The following is a 21537-nucleotide window of genomic DNA, read 5'->3' as shown; positions in this document are numbered from 1 at the left end:
CAAGAGGAAATTGGAACCAAATTAAATAACCTCATCTTTCATTTTGAATATGTATTCTACTCTTTAGCTAGCTGAACTAGCCGTTCTTGAAAGGAATTGGAATAGCTTTTAAGGGAATACATTTTCTAAGTGTTAATCCTACCATTTCACTCATATCTACATCTTCTGGTTTGATCCCATCACCCAAAACCCAATCAAAAGAGTGCACAGCCGATCCGAGAGCAAATGGGAGCAAACGAGAAGCAAGAGGAACAGCAGGACACATTCTTCGACCAGAACCAAACGGTAAGAACTGAAAATGAGTACCTTTATAATCCACCATGTTTGGCTCAAGAAATCTTTCTGGTCTAAACACTAAAGGATCTTCCCAAGTTTTTGGGTCTCTTCCTATTGCCCAAATGTTTACCATAATCTGAGTATTTTTTGGAATATCAAAACCAAGCATGTTGCAAGATTCCATGGCCATGTGCGGGATTAAGAGAGGTGTTGGTGGATGAAGCCTTAAAGTTTCTTTGATAACTGCCATTAAATATGGAAGATGTTCGATATCTTTTTCTTCAAGTTTCTTTTCGGGATGGATAATGGTTCTTAGCTCGAGCTGTAGCTTTTTAAGTATAGTAGGGTTATGAAGGAGCTCAGCCATTGCCCATTCTAAGGTGCTTGATGTTGTATCAGTTCCTGCACCAAATAGTTCCTGATAATAAATTATGTCAGTATCTTTAAATAAAATTACAATTATATAAAACTATAATATATAAAATTATAATATATAAAATAATAAACGAAAAATGAAAAATGAAAATTGAAAAACTACAAATTATTTTAGTTATTATTTAAATTGAAAACCATAAAACATCTACAAAGAATATGAAAAAAAATTAGGAAGTAGGAAAGTAAAAGAATATAAAAAATAAAAATAAAGTTTTATTTAAGCAGGAAAAGAAATATATAAACACTATATTTTTTTTATCAAGGTTATTTGAATATTAAATCCCGCGACTTCTTGCGTTTGTAGTGATTTAAGCACCTTGTTTAAAATGTTGCGTTACATATTCCATCCTTTTTAAATTTGATATTTTTTATAGCATGTTTTCCACGAAATATAAAACTAGAAAATGTATACTAAAACTAAGAATTAGCACCGGTCAGTTCAGTTCGATTTAGAACCGACAAATTAAAGTTTGTAATATTTACAAATCAAACCGGAGTGAAACCGACATATTGAAGTTTGCAAAATTTACAAATCGAACTAGACGAAACTTGATTACATTAAACCGAACCGAACTGAAATTGAATTGAATAATTTGGTTTAGTTCGCTTGAAAACCACTTTTTACTTTTTTTTTTAATTTTAAATTAATTTAAACATTAAATATATTTACATATTGGATGAAATTTATCAATCTATGTATCAACTATAATTTAGGAATAAAGGCAGAAAAATATAAAAATATAAATATTTATAATAGTCTTTTTTAAAAAAAAAATTATTCGATTGGTAGGTTTCTTAGTTTTTGTGGTTTTTAAAATGTTCAAACCGAACATCAAAATTTTACCTAATTACAAATTAAACCAGACCGTTTTTACTGAATAACCAAACCAAACAATAGATAGGTTTGCTTTTTTGATCAGGTTCGGTATCTGCTTAGCCCTAACTAAAACGACAAGGTTTAATATAAAACAACGTCAGAAAATCAAAATGTACTATAAAATATCAAATTTAAAAAGAATGAGATGCGTGATTCAACCTTTTAAACGATATTTAAGTTATTGTTATCTTTGGTAAAAAAAATTAAGTTGCTATAATCGCGAAAAGTAAGAGTTTAATGTGCAAATAATCTTTTTATTATATGTAATATAAACTTTTCTTGAACATTTTAATAAAATTTACTTAAGGTTTTCATGCTTCCTAGTATCGGCTAAATTAAACGAAAATGTTGGCTAATTTAAGGTTTTCGTGCTTCCTATGTATTGGTCATCCAAAAAACACACACACGCGCACGCACACACATATATAAAACGAATATTTTATTCATGATCAGCAAAAAGAATTTATAACTATCTCAATAGTTTGAATTTGAGATTAATAAGAATTCGAAAATATACTTACAATGATAATATTATTCATGAATGTTGATGATAAGGTAGAGGGTGCCTTGATATCATCCCCATGAAAATCCAAAAGCACATCTAAAAAGTCCTTTCTTTTATCTTCATCACCACCATACTCTTCACATTTCCTAGTTTTAACCCTTTCTTCAATAAAACCTCGACCAACTTCGAAGGCATGTTCGGTATGAAAATGAGTCATTCTCTTTATACCTTGAGGATCAATCCATTTCAAAATTGGCAAAAAATCTGCGACATTTGGCTTACAACTCACCTCCATGAGCTCACATGCATGATAAAAGTATTTAGACCCTCTCTCTAAATTTGGATCGTCTAAATCTTTTGAGAATATTAGGTTACTAACATGATTAAAAGCCATTAAGAAAAAACATCTATGCAGATCAACGGCTTTGGTTCCATTCTCACTTGCATTTCTTATTTGTTGTATCATCCGATCAACGGAGTTTGCACGTAGGGTTCGCGTGGCATCAAGACGACTGCCTGTAAACAATTCTATGTTACAAAGACGCCTTACTAACCGCCATTGCGATCCATACTGAGCCGTAATCAAAGAACCTTCATTACCATATTTTCCTTTCATTGACTCATAAATCTGCCTCCCTGCAAGAACTGTATCATGGTGCTTGAACATTTCTTTAGCCACTTCACTAGAAGATATGACCACGGTTCGGATAGGTCCTAACCAAAGGGTCATTATAGGACCATATTGACTAGCCAATTTTGCAAATGATACATGCGGCTCCTTGCTTAGCTGAAGAAGGTTTCCGACTAGTGGTAACCTTATCGGTCCTGGGGGTAAAACCCATCTGCTTTCTCTCGTTCTTGATACCAAAATCCATGATAATATTATGGCTATTACTATTAGTCCCAATCCCATTTTTATTTCTTTTTTTTTGGTTTGTGTTTTTGGTGTAGAGAAATAAGAAAAAGAAAGGAAAATCTCTGGTGTATATATGTTCTTGAATTGAGATTACAAAATGTTTATATAGACTTACAAATTTAATGAGTAGTCTTTTGATTTATTTTTATGTTGGATGCTAATTTAATTGAACATCTTTAGATTTATAACTCTTAGATTTGTCACACTAAATACACAACTTCAACACTCTTAAACTTTTTATATTAAAACACTAAAACATATTACTTCAAGTCCAATCCAATTTAAATAATTTTTCATTTCGAATATCGAATAGATAGTTATTACTATTCATAAAAAGTAAAGATAATTGTTTCTATTCATAAAAAAAAGATAGTTATTCCATTTCGTATATATGGAAGAGCTATTCTAATTCCGTGCTATTATATTTCATAAACCAAAAATAGTTTTAAAGTAAAATGAATTTATATGATCCAAAACTGTGATGACATTGATAAATAGATCATAAATAAAAAAAAATAACAATTTGGTCCAATTAACTTACAATTTGCATCTACTATATTCGACCAATATATTAAACAAAATAAATGTCCTAAATGATAAAAATATAATATATTTTTTAAATTATTTATGATAAATTAGTCTATAGAAAGACAAATTTCACAAATATTTTTATGATAGCATTATACTTTTAATAACATTAGATAGATAATATCTTAAATTTTTGTAATTACAAATCAATTAGTCATTAAAATAAATTAAGAGACTAAAATATTTTACTTTTATCAATTAGACTCATCATATTTTTATTTTCTATTTCTATATAATTGATAGTATAATTAAGTTTATGAAATTATTGAGTTAAATTATGAGAGGTAATTTTCATCATAGTTGTGAATGTATCAACTTTTAGTTTACCTTTTCTTGTTATCATCATCAAGTCAGCTAGTTAATATGTTTATTCCGTCTTGTAGTTCCATTTTCATCATTTATGTTGTCCATAAAGAACAGTTTTAAAATTGTCAAATTGACACTTCAAAGTTTTATTTTACGTGCTTGCTTGTTTGCTTGTTTCAGAGCTTGAGCATAACTACTGCAGGCGCGAACCTGCATAACGTTATTAACAAGAGTTATCTATATATAGTTAATTATCATATCTAGGTTTGATTAACTTGGTGGCGTTTTTGTTAAACTCGGTATCTATGTGATTCAAATGCCTAATTGTAAAAAAAATTCAAACTTTTTTGAGTGTTTTCAATTTAAACTAATTTTTTTAATTTTTATAATATTCTTTCAATTTGTTTTTTTAATTATAATTCTATTTAATTTATTTCCTAATCCATTTAATTGTTCCAATTTTCAGTTGAACTTATATACTAACTCTGTAATTTGCATCAAACCATAAACGTTTGTTAAGTTTTAAGTGAAATGTGAAGAAATGAAAGTGCATTGAATTTTCACATTGCTTGGAAATAAGTTCTATTATAACGATTGTCGGTCGGCTTAAACACACAAAATTTTCATTTTTTCAGATATAAACAAATGGTTTAACACCTGAACTAATACCAATCCTCACTTTAACATAAGATACATTAAATTAACATAATAACAAATCGGTATCCGTAACACATCAATTAACACATCGCAAATACATCGAAATAACAACGGAGCACACATCAAATACCGGAAAATCACGTCATCAAGGCACGAGGTATTACATTAGGACCATAAATAATGAAGAATTGATCTTTGTATGTAATCAAAAAGAAAGATGAGACTTCTTAGGAACTACAAGTAATGGCTCCAACTTCCGCATTGTAATGCCCAACTTATCTCTCATATCCAAAGTAGTTGAACTCACATTAGCTTCAAATTCCCAATCAAAATGGTAAAGCAAAGATCCCAAAGTAAGATGAAGAACTCTGTGAGCCAGTGAGACTCCCGCACACATTCTTCTTCCTGCTCCGAAAGGAATTAACTCGAAATGCTGCCCTCTATAATCAACTTTCGACCCAATAAATCTTTCGGGTTCGAAACTCAAAGGGTCAGACCAAACATCTTCGTCTCTCCCAATAGCCCATGCATTTACAAGAACTTGTGTGTTTTCTGGGATGTGAAATCCCATGAATTTGGTGTCTTGCATTGCTCTTCTCGGAACTAGGAACGGTATTGGAGGGTGTAATCGAAACGTTTCTTTCACGACTGCCTGCAAGTATGGAAGACTTTCGATATCAGTTTCCTCTACCTTTTTGTCTGGTCCGATCACATTATTGAGTTCAGCTTTGGCCTTTTGCATTGCTATAGGATTGCGTAGGAGCTCAGTCATTGCCCATTCTATGGTGCTGCTCGTCGTTTCTGCACCCGCCATAAATATTTCCTGCTCAACATTCCCATTTATTTAGTACTAGGTCTCACACTTTAAAAGAACATTTAATTGTATCCATTTAAAAAATCAGTAGTTAAATAAACTTTTTCCCCGTTAATTTCACTTTAATTTAATTATTTTAAATATATAAAATATGATTAATGTAATATTTTGATAATTTCAACTTTTTAAATCTTTATAGTAGTATGAAAAGTCATCCTATGTAAAGAGAAAACAACATGATTTAATAGTTTTTTTAATTAAAATGATAAATATTTTTTTAAATAAAATTTGTGACAATATTTAATTTGTAAATTTTATATTTTATTATAAATAAATTCAACCTCAATTCAAATATATTATCGGGCATATAATTCTTATTTTAAAGTGACATAGCCTTTACCAAACCAAAATAAAAATTTATTGTGTAAAATAATCATTCATGGAATAAAAAGAGAATCAACTATAAAATTTAATTTAAATTAAGAGTTCAATATGACCAGGGTTAAATAGTTTTGGGGTCATCGAACTATAACCTTTTCATAAACCGGTTACCGAAATATAAAAAGTTATAATTTTTTTTATAAAACGGTTACTGAACTATAAAAGTTATAATATGGTTACCGAACTTTTATTTTTTACAAAACAGTTACATTGTTACAAAATAATAGTTTGATAACTATTTTATATAGTTCGGTAACCGTTTTATAAAAAAAGTTATAATTTGATAACCATTTTATAATTTTTTATTATCGGTAACCATTTTAGAAAAAAACAATAGTTTAAATATTTATCTCGATATAATCATTAGAAATCGTAAAATTAACATATTAAATATTTATCATTAAATTCTTTAAAGACAAATATTTTTATCATGGTCTAAATATGATTATGTAAGATGATTTTACCAAGAATAAAATATACTCCCTCCATTTTTATTTAGTTGTCCATTTAACCAAAATTGTACATATATTAAGTGGATGTTTTGTCTTAAATTATAAAAGTAAATACAAATATAACTCTATTAGTTAATACATGCATTGTAAATTGACTTATGGGGACATTTATTAAAAGCATCTCCAATGGTGCTCTCCATTATAAAGGGCATATTTTTAAAAATAAAGAGCATCTTTTATATAAAGAGTAAAAATTTAAATTTTAGTCCAATGGACTCTTTTTATAGCTATTATATTTTTTAATAAAATATAATTTATTTAATTGTTATATTTATTTTCTTTTGTTGTAATTTTATTTTTTATATATTTTAAGTTGAGAAAAATATTAAAAAATATTTTTTGAAAACAAAAAGATAATACATGTGTTTTAAATTTAAAATAATATTAAAAAAAGAAAGAAATTGAGAGTGAGTTTGGCTCTCCACATGTAGAGAGCCAAACTCACTCTCTATTTAAAATTTGAATTATAAAGAGTCTATTAGATTTCTATTTTAGTGCTAAACTCTTTAAAATAAAGAGTTAAATATTTTTAAAGAGTTTGTTGTAGACGTTCTAAGATGGGATAAATTTAAAAAATAATAGCTAAAGTCATATCAAAATTCTAAATGAATAATTAATAAGAGACAAATAAATTTTGGTAAATGGACATCCAAAAAATACGGAGGGAGTACAGTTTGTGTTGAAAAGAACAGCCATTATTTCTTAGTATCAAGAATAAATTTATAGAAATTAAGTTGACTATTTTTATTGGATCAAGTGATTATATGAATAATTTATTTAGCTAATTAAATAAATATTTAAAATATTTTGAATTGAATTAATTTTAGTCCATTAAACTAAATTATTTGTAACTTTAATAATGACAGTAATTAATATCTTTTGATAATTTTATTATTAAAAATAATTGCACATGTACTTTACGAGTCCTTATAAATAATTAACTAATGAAAAATACGTTAAAAAATAAATGCCTTATCATTAATAAAAATACTATAAGTAGTATAATACTCCCTCCGTCCATTTTTAATTGTCGCTTTAGGTTAAATTGCTAAGATTAAGAAAGTGTTTTTTTTGTCTCAAATTATAAACATAAAGACTAATATAATCCTATTTATAAACTCCACTATTAAAAAATTTAGTTTTTAAAGTAGAGTTATTAACCCACCATTGGATAATTTAGTTTCGGAAATTGAACTATTATTTAATGAAGTGATTTAATAAAAAGGTTAAATTTGGAATATTATTGTAAAAGTTACATAGAAATTTTGAAGTGACAACTATTGATGGAAAAATATATTTGGCTAAAGCGATAACTAAGAATAGACGGAGGGAGTAATTAGATAAATTAAATTTTTAAATATGTGTAGTGTATTTCAAGCTAAGTAGTCGTCAAAAATAATAAAGGAGTAATACAAATTGTAATAGCAAGTTTACCAAGTACTTTATTGGTGAGGTCCAAACATTATTTATGGAGGCCGCAAAGCATTAATTATTGGGAAAAAGGTCATTTATGTCCTTATAGTTTGACTCGAGAATCAAATAAGCACTCAACGTCCGGAAAGGTTCAAATATACTCCTAACGTTTTAAAATGTGAACAACCAAGCTCCCAATTTTGACGATCAGGGCCCCAACGTTTCATTTATGAGTCAAAATCATAGCATATTTTTTCATTCTTTAAGACTTTAAGGGCATATTTGAACCTTTCCGGACGTTAAACGCGACAAACCTTAGGACGCATAAATAACTTTTTCCCCTTAATTATTGTATCATTTTGCAGGATTAGATAAGTTTTTAATGTTATTCTTAAGTACCATGTAACAAAATCCAAAGCACACAACGTGGCAAAGTATGGGCCTGATTTTCTGGAAAATGTAAAGATTAATTAACTGGAATTTGGAAAAATTAGAAACTTACTTACCAGGATAAAAATGTTGAGATCTTTATCTGAAATCCTCTCCGGCTCATCCTTACCATTACCTTCAAACTCAAGCAACACATCAAGGAAATTCTTGTTTTGAATATCTCCTAATTTTTTCTCTTTAATCCTCTCCTTAACGAACTGATCAGCAATCTCCAAAGCCTTCCCAAGTTCCCTCTCCATAGTTCTCTCCAATCCTTGAGGATCAAACCACTTTAGCCATGGCAAATAATCCGCAATATTTGCATAACCTGATGCTCCCATTAAGCCGTGTATTGCTTTGAAAAATACCGACCCTTCCTTCGATGCAGGATCGACCAAATCACGCGAAAGCATCAGATTTCCGATCAAATTCGTGACCATCAAGAACACGAATCGCGCTAATTCAACTTGATCACCCTTTTTCGATTCTTCTCCGATCCATCTCAGCATATCATCGATGCATTTTCTTCGTATAGACACTGTTTCATTGATCTTTTTGTTGACTAACATGTCTACAGTTACTAGCCGTCTCATGACTCGCCAATACGAACCGTATGGTGCTAGAGCCAATGAACCTCGGTCATAACCATGGACTCGCATTGTTATAGTTAAAGAACGTTCGGCAAATGCGAGATCATGGTTTTTAAATAGCTCACTAGCAGCCTTTGCTGATAGAATTACCATGGTGTTTAATGAACCCAGCTTTAGACCTAAAATGTCACCGTATTTCTTTTTAAGATCGGTCAAGGTACGATGTGGCATTGAACCCAGATCCAATAGGTTGCCAATTATTGGCCATCCCGGCGGTCCTGGAGGAAACCGGCTACGAAAGGCGGAGTTTCTCCGGCGGTTGAAGAGGAGTAGGATTGATGTTGGAAAAAGGATTAAAGAAATTAGAGAAATAATTGAAGTAATCTCCATGACTAATTAGTATATCTGGCAAGTAGTTGTGTTTGTTTCTCTTGGCATGACTTTCATATATAGTAAGCAAAATAAATTTATCCATCAATAATTTAGGCTATTTGTCAAATATATATTATATACTTTTTTAATATTTATTAAATATATCTACCACTCATTTGGAAATGAAGTGACGTTATATATGTCTATATGTATAAAATTAGCATATGTAGTATATATAATATCACACCACAAGTTTTAAATAAGTCGTAAATATATTTGATAAGATTGATGTAAGCCCAATCAGATAAGATTTAGAAATTATAATAAATTTGGCAAACTGGCTAAAGTTTCAGGTGAAAAAAATTATTTATCCTAAATTGTACCCTCTAACAATCTTTTAAGTGACAAGTTGAAAAGTGAGTTATCACTACCACATAAGTTACTTTCAGCAACACTTACATAGCAACACTTTCAATACTGTTGCATTAGTATATATAAGGCAACAGAAAGATTACGGTTAAAATCCGTTGCAAAAAAATTAACAAAATTCAGAAATTTACAACCTAAGGCAACATATATGATAAACCGTTGCATTAGTTTAAGAAAATGCAACAATTTAACTGAATCTAACAACACTTTTAAACTGCTGTCTTTTATTATCTCATACCAAATTATATTGTTAACTATATTATAAATTCTAATAAATAATAAACTACTCAATATTGTAGTATTGTACTAATTGTTTTTTATATATTTTTTGCACACAAGAAGAATAAGAGTTTGATTATAAACTAATCTGAACATTTGACAAGAGACCCTTGTAAATTGTGTCTAATCCAATGAACTCCATTGCCAAATTCATCTTTGCATGCTTCTGCTGAGCTAAACGAATATACCTTGTTCATTGTAAATAAGCGAGCATGACAAGGTAAAATAAAATAACCTTGTACATATTGATCGCTAATTTGCTCCAATTATCTCTTCAAGTCTAAAATTATCACAAGATTTCAACATTTTAATTTTGCTCTCTCCCTCTCTCTCTCTTTTAGGGTTTCAACAGCTTCCTCCGCCTTCTCCGACTCCACCGTTCTGAAATCATCGTTGCCTTCTATTACTTCATCGGAGCAAGTGATTCGGCTCTCGTGGTCGCCGAGAAGTTCTTCATGTGTTGTGCCTTTTCGGTTACTGTTCCTTTGCCGATCGACAAGTATTTGAATTTCATTTTTATCCCATTCAATTTAATTGCATTTGATTGTTAATTTTACTGTATTTTCAGAAAAAAATTATACGATTAGATAATTATATATCAGTAATCAATTCTTAATTGACTATCTTGTTATAATGTGATTCTAGGATTAGAAAAATCCCTAAAAACTTATGAATTACTCTCTGCTTCTAGCGATCAAGAAAACAAGAATCTAAAAGAAGAGGAAGAGAACTTACATGAGTAAGTCGCTCCTATTGTGAAGCTCGAAGAAGTCGTTGTCTCTACCAGAGAAGAAGTAGAGGATGCTATTCTCGAATTTACAGTTTTTATAATTTTTAGGTTTCCTTGCTTTTTTATTTTAGCACATTCTGTTCAAATTATTGACTCGTTTTGTGTGATTTGTTTTGAATTGAAATTCAAAGGAAATCGGAGCTGTACCGATTTGATAAGGAAGCGAATCAGTGTAAGAAAAGGGGAGCAGGAAGTGTGAAGCTGTTAAAGCATGTCTTGTTATTCGTCAATCCAAGACTCTCAAGATTTGCGCTAATCATCTAGGTAACGAAGCTCCCTTGATAGTACAAGTACCAGTGCTACGATCAGCTCAAGCTCTAATTCAATAAATTATTCAAATAGCTCTACAAACAACCCTACTCTTGGTGCTGCTGATTTGGCAGAACCTGGCGTTGGTGGCGTTCCTAATCACTTCCTTTTTGCATTTTACATCAACTAATGATCTATATGGAATTATAGGACATGGTAATTGGATATCAGATGTCATTTTCACATGAAATTGAAGTACGGTTCAAGGATAAATATGATAAGTTCTAGGACGCTTTTATTGATGATTTTGGTAGGTCTTATGACTTGCTAGACACCTTTGCCCAATTTCTCTCTATTTCCATGCTCTCGTATACTATTTGTTTTTCCTATATTGATCTCTGAGTTGCATGCCTTCTTATAAATGGATGCTTTTGCTTCATTCTATATGTGATGAGTAGTTCTTTTTCGTATATTGGGAGATAAGTGGCTCTAGTAAATACTCTGGGATTTTAAGTTTCAGCTTTAATTTCAGATTCAACTTTTAGAGCTAGGTATATCAATTTAGTTTTAGAGTACACCAATAATATATCACATGGACAGAACATATAGATGTATAATTTGTCAACTTTTAATATATTTAATTGTAACTATTACTTTGTTTTTGTGCTGTTAGTGATGGAAGAATCAAATTATTTGGAAAAGATAACACTGAAGTTTTATTGGAATGTCCTAAGGCAATACCAAGCAAGTTTTTACAGGTTTAACCGTTTAACTCATAAATGTTTCCTTACTTTTAGCTTAAAGTTTGTATGTCATACAATAATCTAATATAAGGTTTTGTTTTGTATTTATCTTTTTCAGTTCATTCAGAATAAAGGCATCCTTGTTAATGTGATTTTCTAGATTCACATCGAGGCAAGTCACTCCAAATTCACTGCTTTGTGGTTCCAGAATGTAGCATAATTTTTAATTTTCTAAGTCAAGCTGTTGCATAGGTATGGGATGTGGAGAAGAAGTTGTTAATTGTCTCATGTGCATGTTTTTAAGCAAGAGATAACTTCTTTTACAGTAATACAACATTGTCTCTATAGTAATACAACATTGGAACACATTGAAAAGAATTTTAAGTTTCTTGTTTTTATTAAGTAATTTTAAGTTACACCCACATAGTACTTAAGTTTTTTGTTCAATGTCAAATTGTATAGGTTTCTTCAAGGACCTGAAATTGATCAAGAAATTGTCTCAAAGATAAGAGATGCTATTATATAACAGAGGGAAATTACTGTTCAGTTGATCAACTTTCCTAAAAGTGGTATGTAATGTCAAATTTCCTAGGCTTTTCAGTTATTTTACTAATTACTGTTATCAAGCCCTATAAATTGGTGGCTTGCAGGAAAGAAGTTCTGGAACTTGCTCCATCTTCAACCTATGCATGATCAAAAGACAATGATTTATTTTCCGTTTCAACTTGAAATACAGTACATCTTCTCATTTGATCTGTTCTGACAATAGGGTGAGCTACAATACTTCATTGGTGTTCAACTGGATAAAAGTGATCACGTGGAACTGCTAAGAAACCGTCTCTCTGAGCATACAGAGCTACAAAGTGTTAAGTTGGTATGCAATTTCTTGATTATTTGTAACAAATTATCAAGACCGGAAATGTTTAGCAACAATGGCTGCATAGTTTCTTGCGTGAATTACAAATACACGACATGATATGTTCATTGCCATTTGTAAGAGAAAAGTGGCTCGTTCTTACAAGGAATCAAGGGAAGATACAACTAGCAAGATTGTAAGATTCTCATCTAGCTCTATTTTTGCAATCAAAAATTGTGTCTACTATACTTTTGTCTAATGATCTTGGGTCAAATGGAAATCAAGAGAAAGTTTGTTTGTTTTGTTGTTTTGTTGTTTCCATGTTGTGTTGAGTTTACTAGTTTCTTTGTAGATGTTTTTATTGTTTGGTATTATGTGGTGATACTATATTCTTTGCGTCTTACTTGGGTGCAGTCCAAATTACAAGAGCTCTTAAACAATGGAATTCACTGTTATAGGTGAGAGGCCTCCCGATCGTGAGAGGGGTTACGAGAAGCAATTTGAAGAACGGAGAAGGAAGCAGTTATTAATAACTGTACCCGAAGAGCTTGTGTAATCTACAACTTTAATATTAAGTAGTATATCGTTATTTTTTATGAATATTTTCCATTTGTGATGTAATGGATGAATGAAATATTTTCCAATTTTGAATTTTATGGAATTTTCCGTTTTCTAATTTTGATGAATATTTTATGTTATCCTATTTTAGTGAATGTTTTCCGTTTCTAAATTTAGCGAATAATTTTAATTTATGCTTTTAATTCTTGTTCTTTAAGTATAAACTGTTGCGTATTCTATATGAACCGTTATTTAAAGTTTTAGCCAAACCATTGCATTAGTATATATAAGTGTTGCCTAAAGTACTATATAAATCGTTGCCTTATAAAAATAAATGTTGCCTAAAATATTATATAAATCGTTGCCTTAAAAAAATAAATGTTGCCTAAAATGCATTAGGAAACTGTTACAATAGATGTTTGAAACTGTTGCTTTTGTTATAAATTGCAACGCTTTTATTTGTATTACAATAATATAAAAAAACTGTTGCAATAGCTATCAAAACCTATTGCAGCGGCCGCAAATGTAGCCGATTGAAAAGCGTTGCAGTAGACCTAAAGCAACAGATTTTGTACATACAGCAATACTTGTCCGGTGTTGCTGAAAGTGACTTATGTTGTAGTGTATGTAAATTCACGAACTTTTCAAAATTGACTTGGTGCTAAATGAGTTGGGAAAGTTGAAATCCACCATTTTTTTATACATAATGGATTATTAAAATATTTTATTATATCAAAATTATCCCCATTAATCTATTGATTTTAGATTCTATCCAAACGATGGAATTTGCAAATCCACTAATTTCATATTCCATGGATTTTAAATCTATTTATTTTGTTAAATCCATCGATTTTAAAATCCTTTAATTTAAACGGTGCCTTAAATTGTTTAGTCGAATTCAAGCATCAAGATATTCAATTCAGTAAGTCTGTGAGTCTAATCAAACTTTGATTAGTTTACATTTATAATCATATATATTATCAGCAAGAATTTTATTTCTATATCAAAATTTAGTTTTTGAATATTTATATAAATAACTAAGTCGAATTCAATTGAGTTGAGCTCACGTCTTAATTATTATGTAGATTTCCAGCTCGAGTTCTTAAAATAACTTGATCGAGTTTAATCCTTAATTGGAGATTTATATTTTACAGTTGAATTGGAATCGAGTTAATAGTACTAAGGATCAAGTTAACAGTATTCATATTGTTTTAAAATAAATTAATAAACAAACAATTTATTTATTCTTTATCATATTTAAGAAATATTATTTTATTTAAATATCTTTAATAATATTAATTGAAAAATATTAAATTAAAATAATAAATACCTTATAAATTTAAATAATGAATTTTAATTGAGCATGTAAAAATTATTATAAATTAAATAGATAACAACTGAAGAAGTAATTACACAGTGGTTACATAATATTTCGACCTGACATCCTGAAATTTAATTCTCTCCTTTTCCACTCCTTAAACTGCCTAAACATTTATCCTTCGTTTTAAAAAATACATAAAAAGCTTTCTTGAGTAATTCATCGATAAAGGTCACAAAATACTTGAGTACCCTATAGGATTCAACCGCAGTAGGACCCCGTAAATCTGAGTAACATAATCAAGGATGTCTTTAGAAGTTTGTTTGTCAGAACTGAATTTCATCTTTTGTTGCTTACCAAGAACACAAGTAACACTAACCTTCAACTTTCCTATTTCCGCTCATTGTAACAACATTTGTTTACTTGATATGAACAACCCCCTCTAACTCCTAAAGTTCAACCTCCGATGCCAGAACTCAATTTAACTATCATGCAACTGCAAGGATCGCGCAAGCGCCATTGTTCCCACTATCGTACTCCCTATGAGAATATAAATATAGTGTTGTAGCACACTCTTCATCACAGTTAAAGAATCCTTGATCCATCTTCACTTGAATAGTTGTACCCTTGTTTGCCAAGTGTACCAATAAAAATCAAATTTTTCCGTAGTTCCGGAATAAATCAAGTATCAACCATTTTGACCATACCATCATACATCTTATATGAACATAACCACTACCCTTGAAAGCGAGCTTCTTATAATTCGCCATCTTTATAATGTCATTCTACTCCTTAAAATAATTAAATAACTTCTTTCTAGAAGACATATGATAAAATGCATCAATATCTATGACCAAAGTACTAACAAAATTTGATGTACTCATTATCAAAACATTACCGCCTTCTTCCTCATCAGAACTCTAATGTACTACAATTGCATTCACATTACCAATTGATTCCTTGTTTTCACTATCCTTGTTTAGCGTTGGACAATTTCTTCTAAAATGCTCAGTCTCCTTGCAGTAATAATATTATCGTCCATTAGACTTTGATTTGGAAAACCTGTTTCCTTTCCCACTATCTCTCATAAACCACAAGACTAAAAACTAATTCCTCCTTATTAGAGTTACAAACCTTATTTTAATTTTTCGATTGCAACGTACCATTTACATCACTAGCAGAAATCGAATCTCTGCCATATAACATTGTATCAATAAAAAATTCATATGAATTGGGCAAAAAACATAAAAGAATGAGGATTTAATCCTCTTCTTCAATCGAAACATAAACACCTCGTATATCTATAACAATTCGATTAAAGTTATCATTATGATCTTTTACCTGATTATTCTCTATCATCCTTAATGTATATAAATATTGTTTTAGATGCAGCCTGTTTGTAAAAGATTGCTTTTGAAATTTATTTTTCGACGCTCCCCATAAAGCCGCAACAATTTGTTTATTGATAACTTCTCTCAACACCTCATCGAAAATACTTAATGGAGTCGTACTATATGCCGTTAACATAATATCAACCTTCTCACCCAACGACAAATTCACCCGACGAATTTTCTTGTCCTTTTTATGTCGCTACTCATTTTTGTTGAAATAGAACAACTGTTATCTCAAATTTTCACAAATGAAAGTTATTCAACCATTGAATTTTTTAATATCAAATTTATGAAGCGACATATTCAATCAACAATACCTGAATCTCAGCTTTAAAATCTAGAATCTAATACCCCTTAATATCACATAAGATAATAAACAAAAGAAAAATGAACGAACAATTAAACAAAATTTTACGTAATTCAATCAATTTGATCTACATCCAAAAACAGAAAGAGCATTTTATTCTATATGTTTGCAATGGATTTACAATAAAATTATTATTAGTATTTATTTATACTAGTACCAAGCAGATACAATTTTAGCCCTAATCCACAATAAATTAGTCTTCTAATCTCCCTAGAAAACCAAAGTACCAAAAGTAAGGTAAATAAGGCACTACAACCTGACCTACAGGCTGAATCATTAGGTAGAAAAAGTTGACGGTCCAGTTTTCTCTCAGGTAGATTTTTGGAGTGAACCAGAACCACAACCAGATCTCTGGTTGAGACTCGGTTGGTAGGTTCAGTTAAGGCAAAAATGAACCACAATTTAAACAATTTTGTTTCGAATTTTTTTTTAGCAAAAAATAAAATGCTGCAGTCGGATTTTATTTGTTTTTATCTAAAAATTTAACATGTATATATAATTTGGTCGAATATGCTGAATTAAAATTATATTTGAGTGACACGTTTTCAAAATAATACAAATAAAAAATATTTGTCAAGTGAAAAAATCCGACTATCATTTTCGCTAGAATATTTGTTTTGAAATGAGACTTAAGTTTAGTAATTAAAATAAAATAAAATAAAATAAAATTTAGTCACTAAAATAAAATGAAGTGATTGTTTGATATCTTCATAATCAATTATTCTAGTAAATATAATATTAAATAATACTCCCCTAATGATAAAAATATATGAAATTAAAAATCGTTTAATTCAATTATATTTAATCCTTTCAAAATTTTCAATTGAATTCTAATTGTTTTCAATTTGCATTTGAAAGTTTGATTGGTCTGTTTTAACTATTTTAATTTCTTAAAAAAAATATTCTTGTTTTTTAATGTTTGACTAGAACTTTTCCTCGTGAGAGGAATAACTAGAAAAAGATACTGCTTTGGATGTAGCTTATGAAATTACAAATATACATTTCAGATGTGGTTTAATCAATCCAGTCTCCAGACAAAAGGGAATCATTATGGCCTGCAGTGAGAATGTTTGATTATTCATTTACTTATTAATTCAATATTTATAACCGAAAAAAAGAACTAAATTTATTACGTTGATATATATATATTTTTAAAATAAATACAATCAATATTTTAAAAAATTAATTTCATATTAAATCACAATCATTATACATTCTTCATTTTAATCACGATTTTTAAAAAGTTGTCATTTAAGATTATCACATTTCAAATTTGTTTAAATCTATCACCGGTTTAAAATTCAGCAAAAATTTTCTGATTAGCCTAACAGAAAATGACGTGACAAAAAATTATTATAAGAGTTAATTACATATTAAATAACCATTTTTATGTGTTTTTTCAATTTTATCACAATCTTTTAAAAAAATCAAATTTATCACGGATTTTCATCTGATTTTTTTAAATAATAGTTTTATATGACAACGTTTTGGTGATTTTATATGCAACTAATCCTATTTTTAAATAATTTATATTCTATGTTTTTGTTAAGATCTAAATAATTTTTTTTACATCAACAAATTTCAAGTATTTTTTAAATATTATAAAAACGCATTATAAGTATATAGAATGTGTAAAAAGATATGTTTATGTATCATAACTTATACTAAAAGTTAAATAACTCAAGAATTAAATAAAAGAAAAACATTTGAAAAATAAAGACTGGGAAAAAAAACACTATAAATTGATAGGACCTATAACAATGTAAGTAATTTGAAATAATAATTGGCATAAACCCATATCAACGTCTTTGTAAATTACATATTTTGGTAACTTCGTTTATATCCAACTAGTACATAACCCTCGCTATGCTTCGTGATTATTAATAATTCTAACTAATGTATAGCTAATTAATGAGTGAATATATATTTACTAAGATTAGTTGACATTATAACACAACACAGATAAATAAATGAAAATATAAATGTTTCAAAAAAAATTACTCATTAATATTAGATATAATTTTACTAAAGTTTAATGCTACTCTATATGTTAAAGAGTAAATAATTACATAATACTAATAATTGAAAAAAAAAAAAACTTGACCGCAGTACTGCGGTTAATAAATATTTTATTTTGAAATAATTAATCGTAATTATATGAATAAGTAGTTTTTAATGAGAATTGTATTTAATCATATATATAGTCGTAGCTGATGAATAGGTGACCCAAGCAATTGTACTCATTACAATCAATTAACTTCCGTCATAGTTAATTTCAATTGTTGGGATTGAATTTCAATTATTTTAGTAATGAAAATAAATACTAATTTTTTTTTGTAAACTTGGACACCAAGTTCATTGATAAACTTCAACACATGTTTTGAGATTAAATTTTAATATAATATAGTTTGAATAAGTAAACAATTTGAATATTAAAAATAAATATCATATCTAATGCAATTTTTGACACCAAGTTTGTGGATAAACTTAGACACCAAGTTTATGGATAAACTTACCTCTCAAGAAAAACATTTATAGATAACTTTGAACACTTTTTTTGAAATCAAATTTTAATTTAAAATAGTATAAGTTAATAAACAATTTAATATAAAAATAAATACCAAGATTATAGAAACTTGGACACCTAAGTTTAGGACTAAATTTACATCTAAAATAATTTGAACAAAAATACAATTTCAGTATTAAAAATAATTGCAAATTCTAACACCACACCAAGTTTATAAATAATTTTTTACATTTGTTTTAGAAATAAATTTCAATTTAAAACAATTTGAATAAATAGACAATTATTTTAGTAATAAAAATAAATAGCAACATAATTTGTAAACTTGGACAGTAAGTTTATTGTTAGAATATTTTTTTGGAAAGAGTTTATTGCTATAATTGGATATCAAATTTATTTATAAACTCAGACACTTTTTTTAAATTGAATTTCAATTTAGAATAATTAAAATGAATAAATAGTATTAGTAATAAAAAACAATTTTGGTAATATTAAAATATATCGATGGAAAAAAATATTAACGGTAGAAACACCCTTATAATAAAGATCGAATTTGATAATTTTTAGAAAACTGTAGCTCTTGTTTTATTATTTTAATTTGAATCTCACATTCTAAGCGCTTCTCATTGAATTGCAAAAAATGAAAATGCTCTTAATTAGAGAAAACATTGCCCCACTATATTAAAAATTAAAAAAAACCCAAACACAGAATTTATAATTGTTTTTAAATATCCAAGTATATACAGATACTGGCTACACATAATTAGTGGCTTGACGTTAAAAACGATCAAGTCAATCTGGACATAGAAAATTACAAACAAAAAAAAGGGAAAAAGCGAAAGAAAATTGAACGACATAATTTTGTGAGTACTACAATAGTTTAGGCATAGCAAAATCAAGTAATACAGGATTTAGCAGTATTGTAAAAAAATTGAGAATACAAATGTTTTTATCGTATAATTCAAAGAGTAAATCTTAGCAATTAAGTAACCAAGCATTATATATATTGTCTTAGCTAAAACGATCTCTGCTAACTGTAGCACAAAAGGATGAAGACTTCTCTTGGTGGTTTCTTTTGGAGTAAATTTGCAATACCCCAGAATTTTACTGATTTATTTATAGCTTCCTGCAAAAGAAAAATCATCAAATATCATATATGTTTATAAACCTTCCTTATCAAAAATCAAAATATTGAGCCAAGAATGTTAATGAACAAAACATAAATTTTAATTTAAAAAGTTTAACTTCAGCGCAAGGAATATGGACTGAATATGATAAATTTATGTTGTTCTTTTTTATAAATAAATTTATTTATGCAATTCTTACATGCTAGTATCAATTTAAAGAATTCAGAGATGACAATTACATTTACCTATAAACAGAAGATTTAGATAAGTGTAATCTCATGATGATCCTGAAATAACACGAATTTTATTAGCAGGCATCTTACCGAAAAGAATCAAAATTAAGTGGCATCCACATCAAATATCATTAATTTTTTACAGCAGAAAATCAAATTGATTAGTACCCACAAATCAAAATTACTAAAAAATAATAATAATTGGAATTACAAACTTGAACCACCCAAATATAAGTAGGACAAAAATTAACAAAGAAAGTGTTGATTTAAAGGAGAGAATTTGGTAGATCTGCCAGTGGAGGCTCAGACGATGATGAGTTAATCAGATGATGGTAGAAGATGTGGAGAATTTTGAAGAGAAATCTTCATCAACTTTAAGTCCAAGAAGCTGAGCAAAATCTACATAAGAAATTTAAAAAAAAATTAAAATCAGTTCATTTGAACAGTTAATTTAAAAATAAAGAACCGCGAAATTATTTTCAAAAAAATTGAATAAATATTCTTCTCAAATTACAAACAACAAAGAATGGTTTTAATTTTTGACTGGCTGCAAGTAGAGCATACAATGTTATTTGGCAAAGATATTTACGAAAGCTTACTGTTGTCGTGGTGTCTTTAGATCTCCGACTTACCTGAAACCAAAAATAAATAAATGATAAAGATCAGCATAAATAAAAATAAAATAAAGAAAGTTGTGAAATAATTATTACCTGAGACGAAATAATTATTACCTGAGACAAAATATATGAAGGCAAAAGACAAAGAACATAACCCATGGAGAAGAAAAAGAAAGGAACAGGAGAAATAAATTGATTATGAATGATTTATCACAGGTCTAAGAGAAGTAGAAATGAAAAAGATATTAAATTTTTTTTTTAGCAGATTATATTAGCTTATGACACCTGAGAGACAAATGTAACGACATGCAAATTAAAATGGACAAATGGCAGCCATTTGTCAACCACAATTTGTGGTGTCAAGAGGAGATTGGCAAAAGCAAATACCAATGTGAAGGCAAAACTAGTGGTGAGCACGGTTCGGGGGAATCCGGGGATTGACAAATCTCCAGAACCAAACCAAAAATCGGGGATATCAAAAATTTGATATCCGGATCCGTACCAATAATCGGTTCGGTTCGGTTCGGAGATTTTATTTTTCGGTACGGTTCGGTACGGGAATTCGGTCCTAATGGTTCGGTACGGATATCACTAAAACCACGGATATTATTTTATTTAAAATGTGATCTCTACTATATTATAATATATTATTTTAACTTTTAAAATTAATTAGCTACTCATTCATTCATATTTTTTATATTTTCAACTATCACAAGTAAATAATCATCAATAAAATAAAAAGGCACAACATGTATATTATCGTTCGATTTAATATTAAATTTTTGATTATTTGATAAGGGTACTTTTAAATATTCTCAAGTACAAAATTATATCATTTTTGTTAAAACTATGTAATTTGGTCAATGATAGAAAATAATGAATATGTGTTGTTCATATTAATTTATAAAAAATACTTTTAATAATT

At 28.7% G+C, this 21537-nt stretch overlaps 2 protein-coding genes and 3 long non-coding RNA genes across 7 annotated transcripts; 2 read left to right on the top strand and 3 right to left on the bottom strand.

Annotated features, from left to right (window-relative positions):
* Positions 1-3066, bottom strand: LOC130014719 (cytochrome P450 76A1-like). The gene is made up of 2 exons (XM_050372585.2): positions 2110-3066; positions 1-694 (listed from the first exon to the last, which is right to left on the bottom strand). Exons 1-2 carry the CDS (start codon positions 3004-3006, stop codon positions 77-79), a joined length of 1515 nt encoding a protein of 504 aa, XP_050228542.2. The 5' UTR covers positions 3007-3066; the 3' UTR covers positions 1-76.
* Positions 3067-4561: 1495 nt separating this feature from the next.
* On the bottom strand, positions 4562-9204 carry LOC126677798 (cytochrome P450 76A2-like). The gene is made up of 2 exons (XM_050372586.2): positions 8247-9204; positions 4562-5383 (listed from the first exon to the last, which is right to left on the bottom strand). Exons 1-2 carry the CDS (start codon positions 9147-9149, stop codon positions 4766-4768), a joined length of 1521 nt encoding a protein of 506 aa, XP_050228543.1. The 5' UTR covers positions 9150-9204; the 3' UTR covers positions 4562-4765.
* An 895-nt stretch (positions 9205-10099) lies between these two features.
* On the top strand, positions 10100-12038 carry LOC126677800 (uncharacterized). Of its 2 annotated transcripts, XR_008790626.1 has the most exons (5): positions 10100-10338; positions 10531-10633; positions 10761-11188; positions 11552-11636; positions 11740-12038. It is a non-coding gene; the product is annotated as an uncharacterized LOC126677800 (long non-coding RNA). The 2 variants fall into 2 exon arrangements; XR_008790625.1 differs by having other exon boundaries at positions 10101-10338; positions 10531-11188.
* A 9-nt stretch (positions 12039-12047) lies between these two features.
* Positions 12048-13037, top strand: LOC126677801 (uncharacterized). Its single transcript, XR_008790624.1, has 3 exons — positions 12048-12190; positions 12391-12673; positions 12892-13037. It is a non-coding gene; the product is annotated as an uncharacterized LOC126677801 (long non-coding RNA).
* A 6457-nt stretch (positions 13038-19494) lies between these two features.
* LOC126677799 (uncharacterized) lies at positions 19495-20893 on the bottom strand. 2 transcript variants are annotated; one of them, XR_007640616.2, is made up of 4 exons: positions 20727-20893; positions 20560-20627; positions 20008-20394; positions 19495-19761 (listed from the first exon to the last, which is right to left on the bottom strand). It is a non-coding gene; the product is annotated as an uncharacterized LOC126677799 (long non-coding RNA). The 2 variants fall into 2 exon arrangements; XR_007640615.2 differs by having other exon boundaries at positions 20595-20627; positions 20727-20891.
* Positions 20894-21537: the final 644 nt, after the last annotated feature.

This window comes from Mercurialis annua, linkage group LG4, assembly GCF_937616625.2.
Source record: "Mercurialis annua linkage group LG4, ddMerAnnu1.2, whole genome shotgun sequence".
Taxonomy (NCBI): Eukaryota; Viridiplantae; Streptophyta; class Magnoliopsida; order Malpighiales; family Euphorbiaceae; genus Mercurialis; species Mercurialis annua.
Note: the sequence above shows the minus strand (reverse complement) of the source record. Positions and strands in the feature narration are given on the sequence as shown.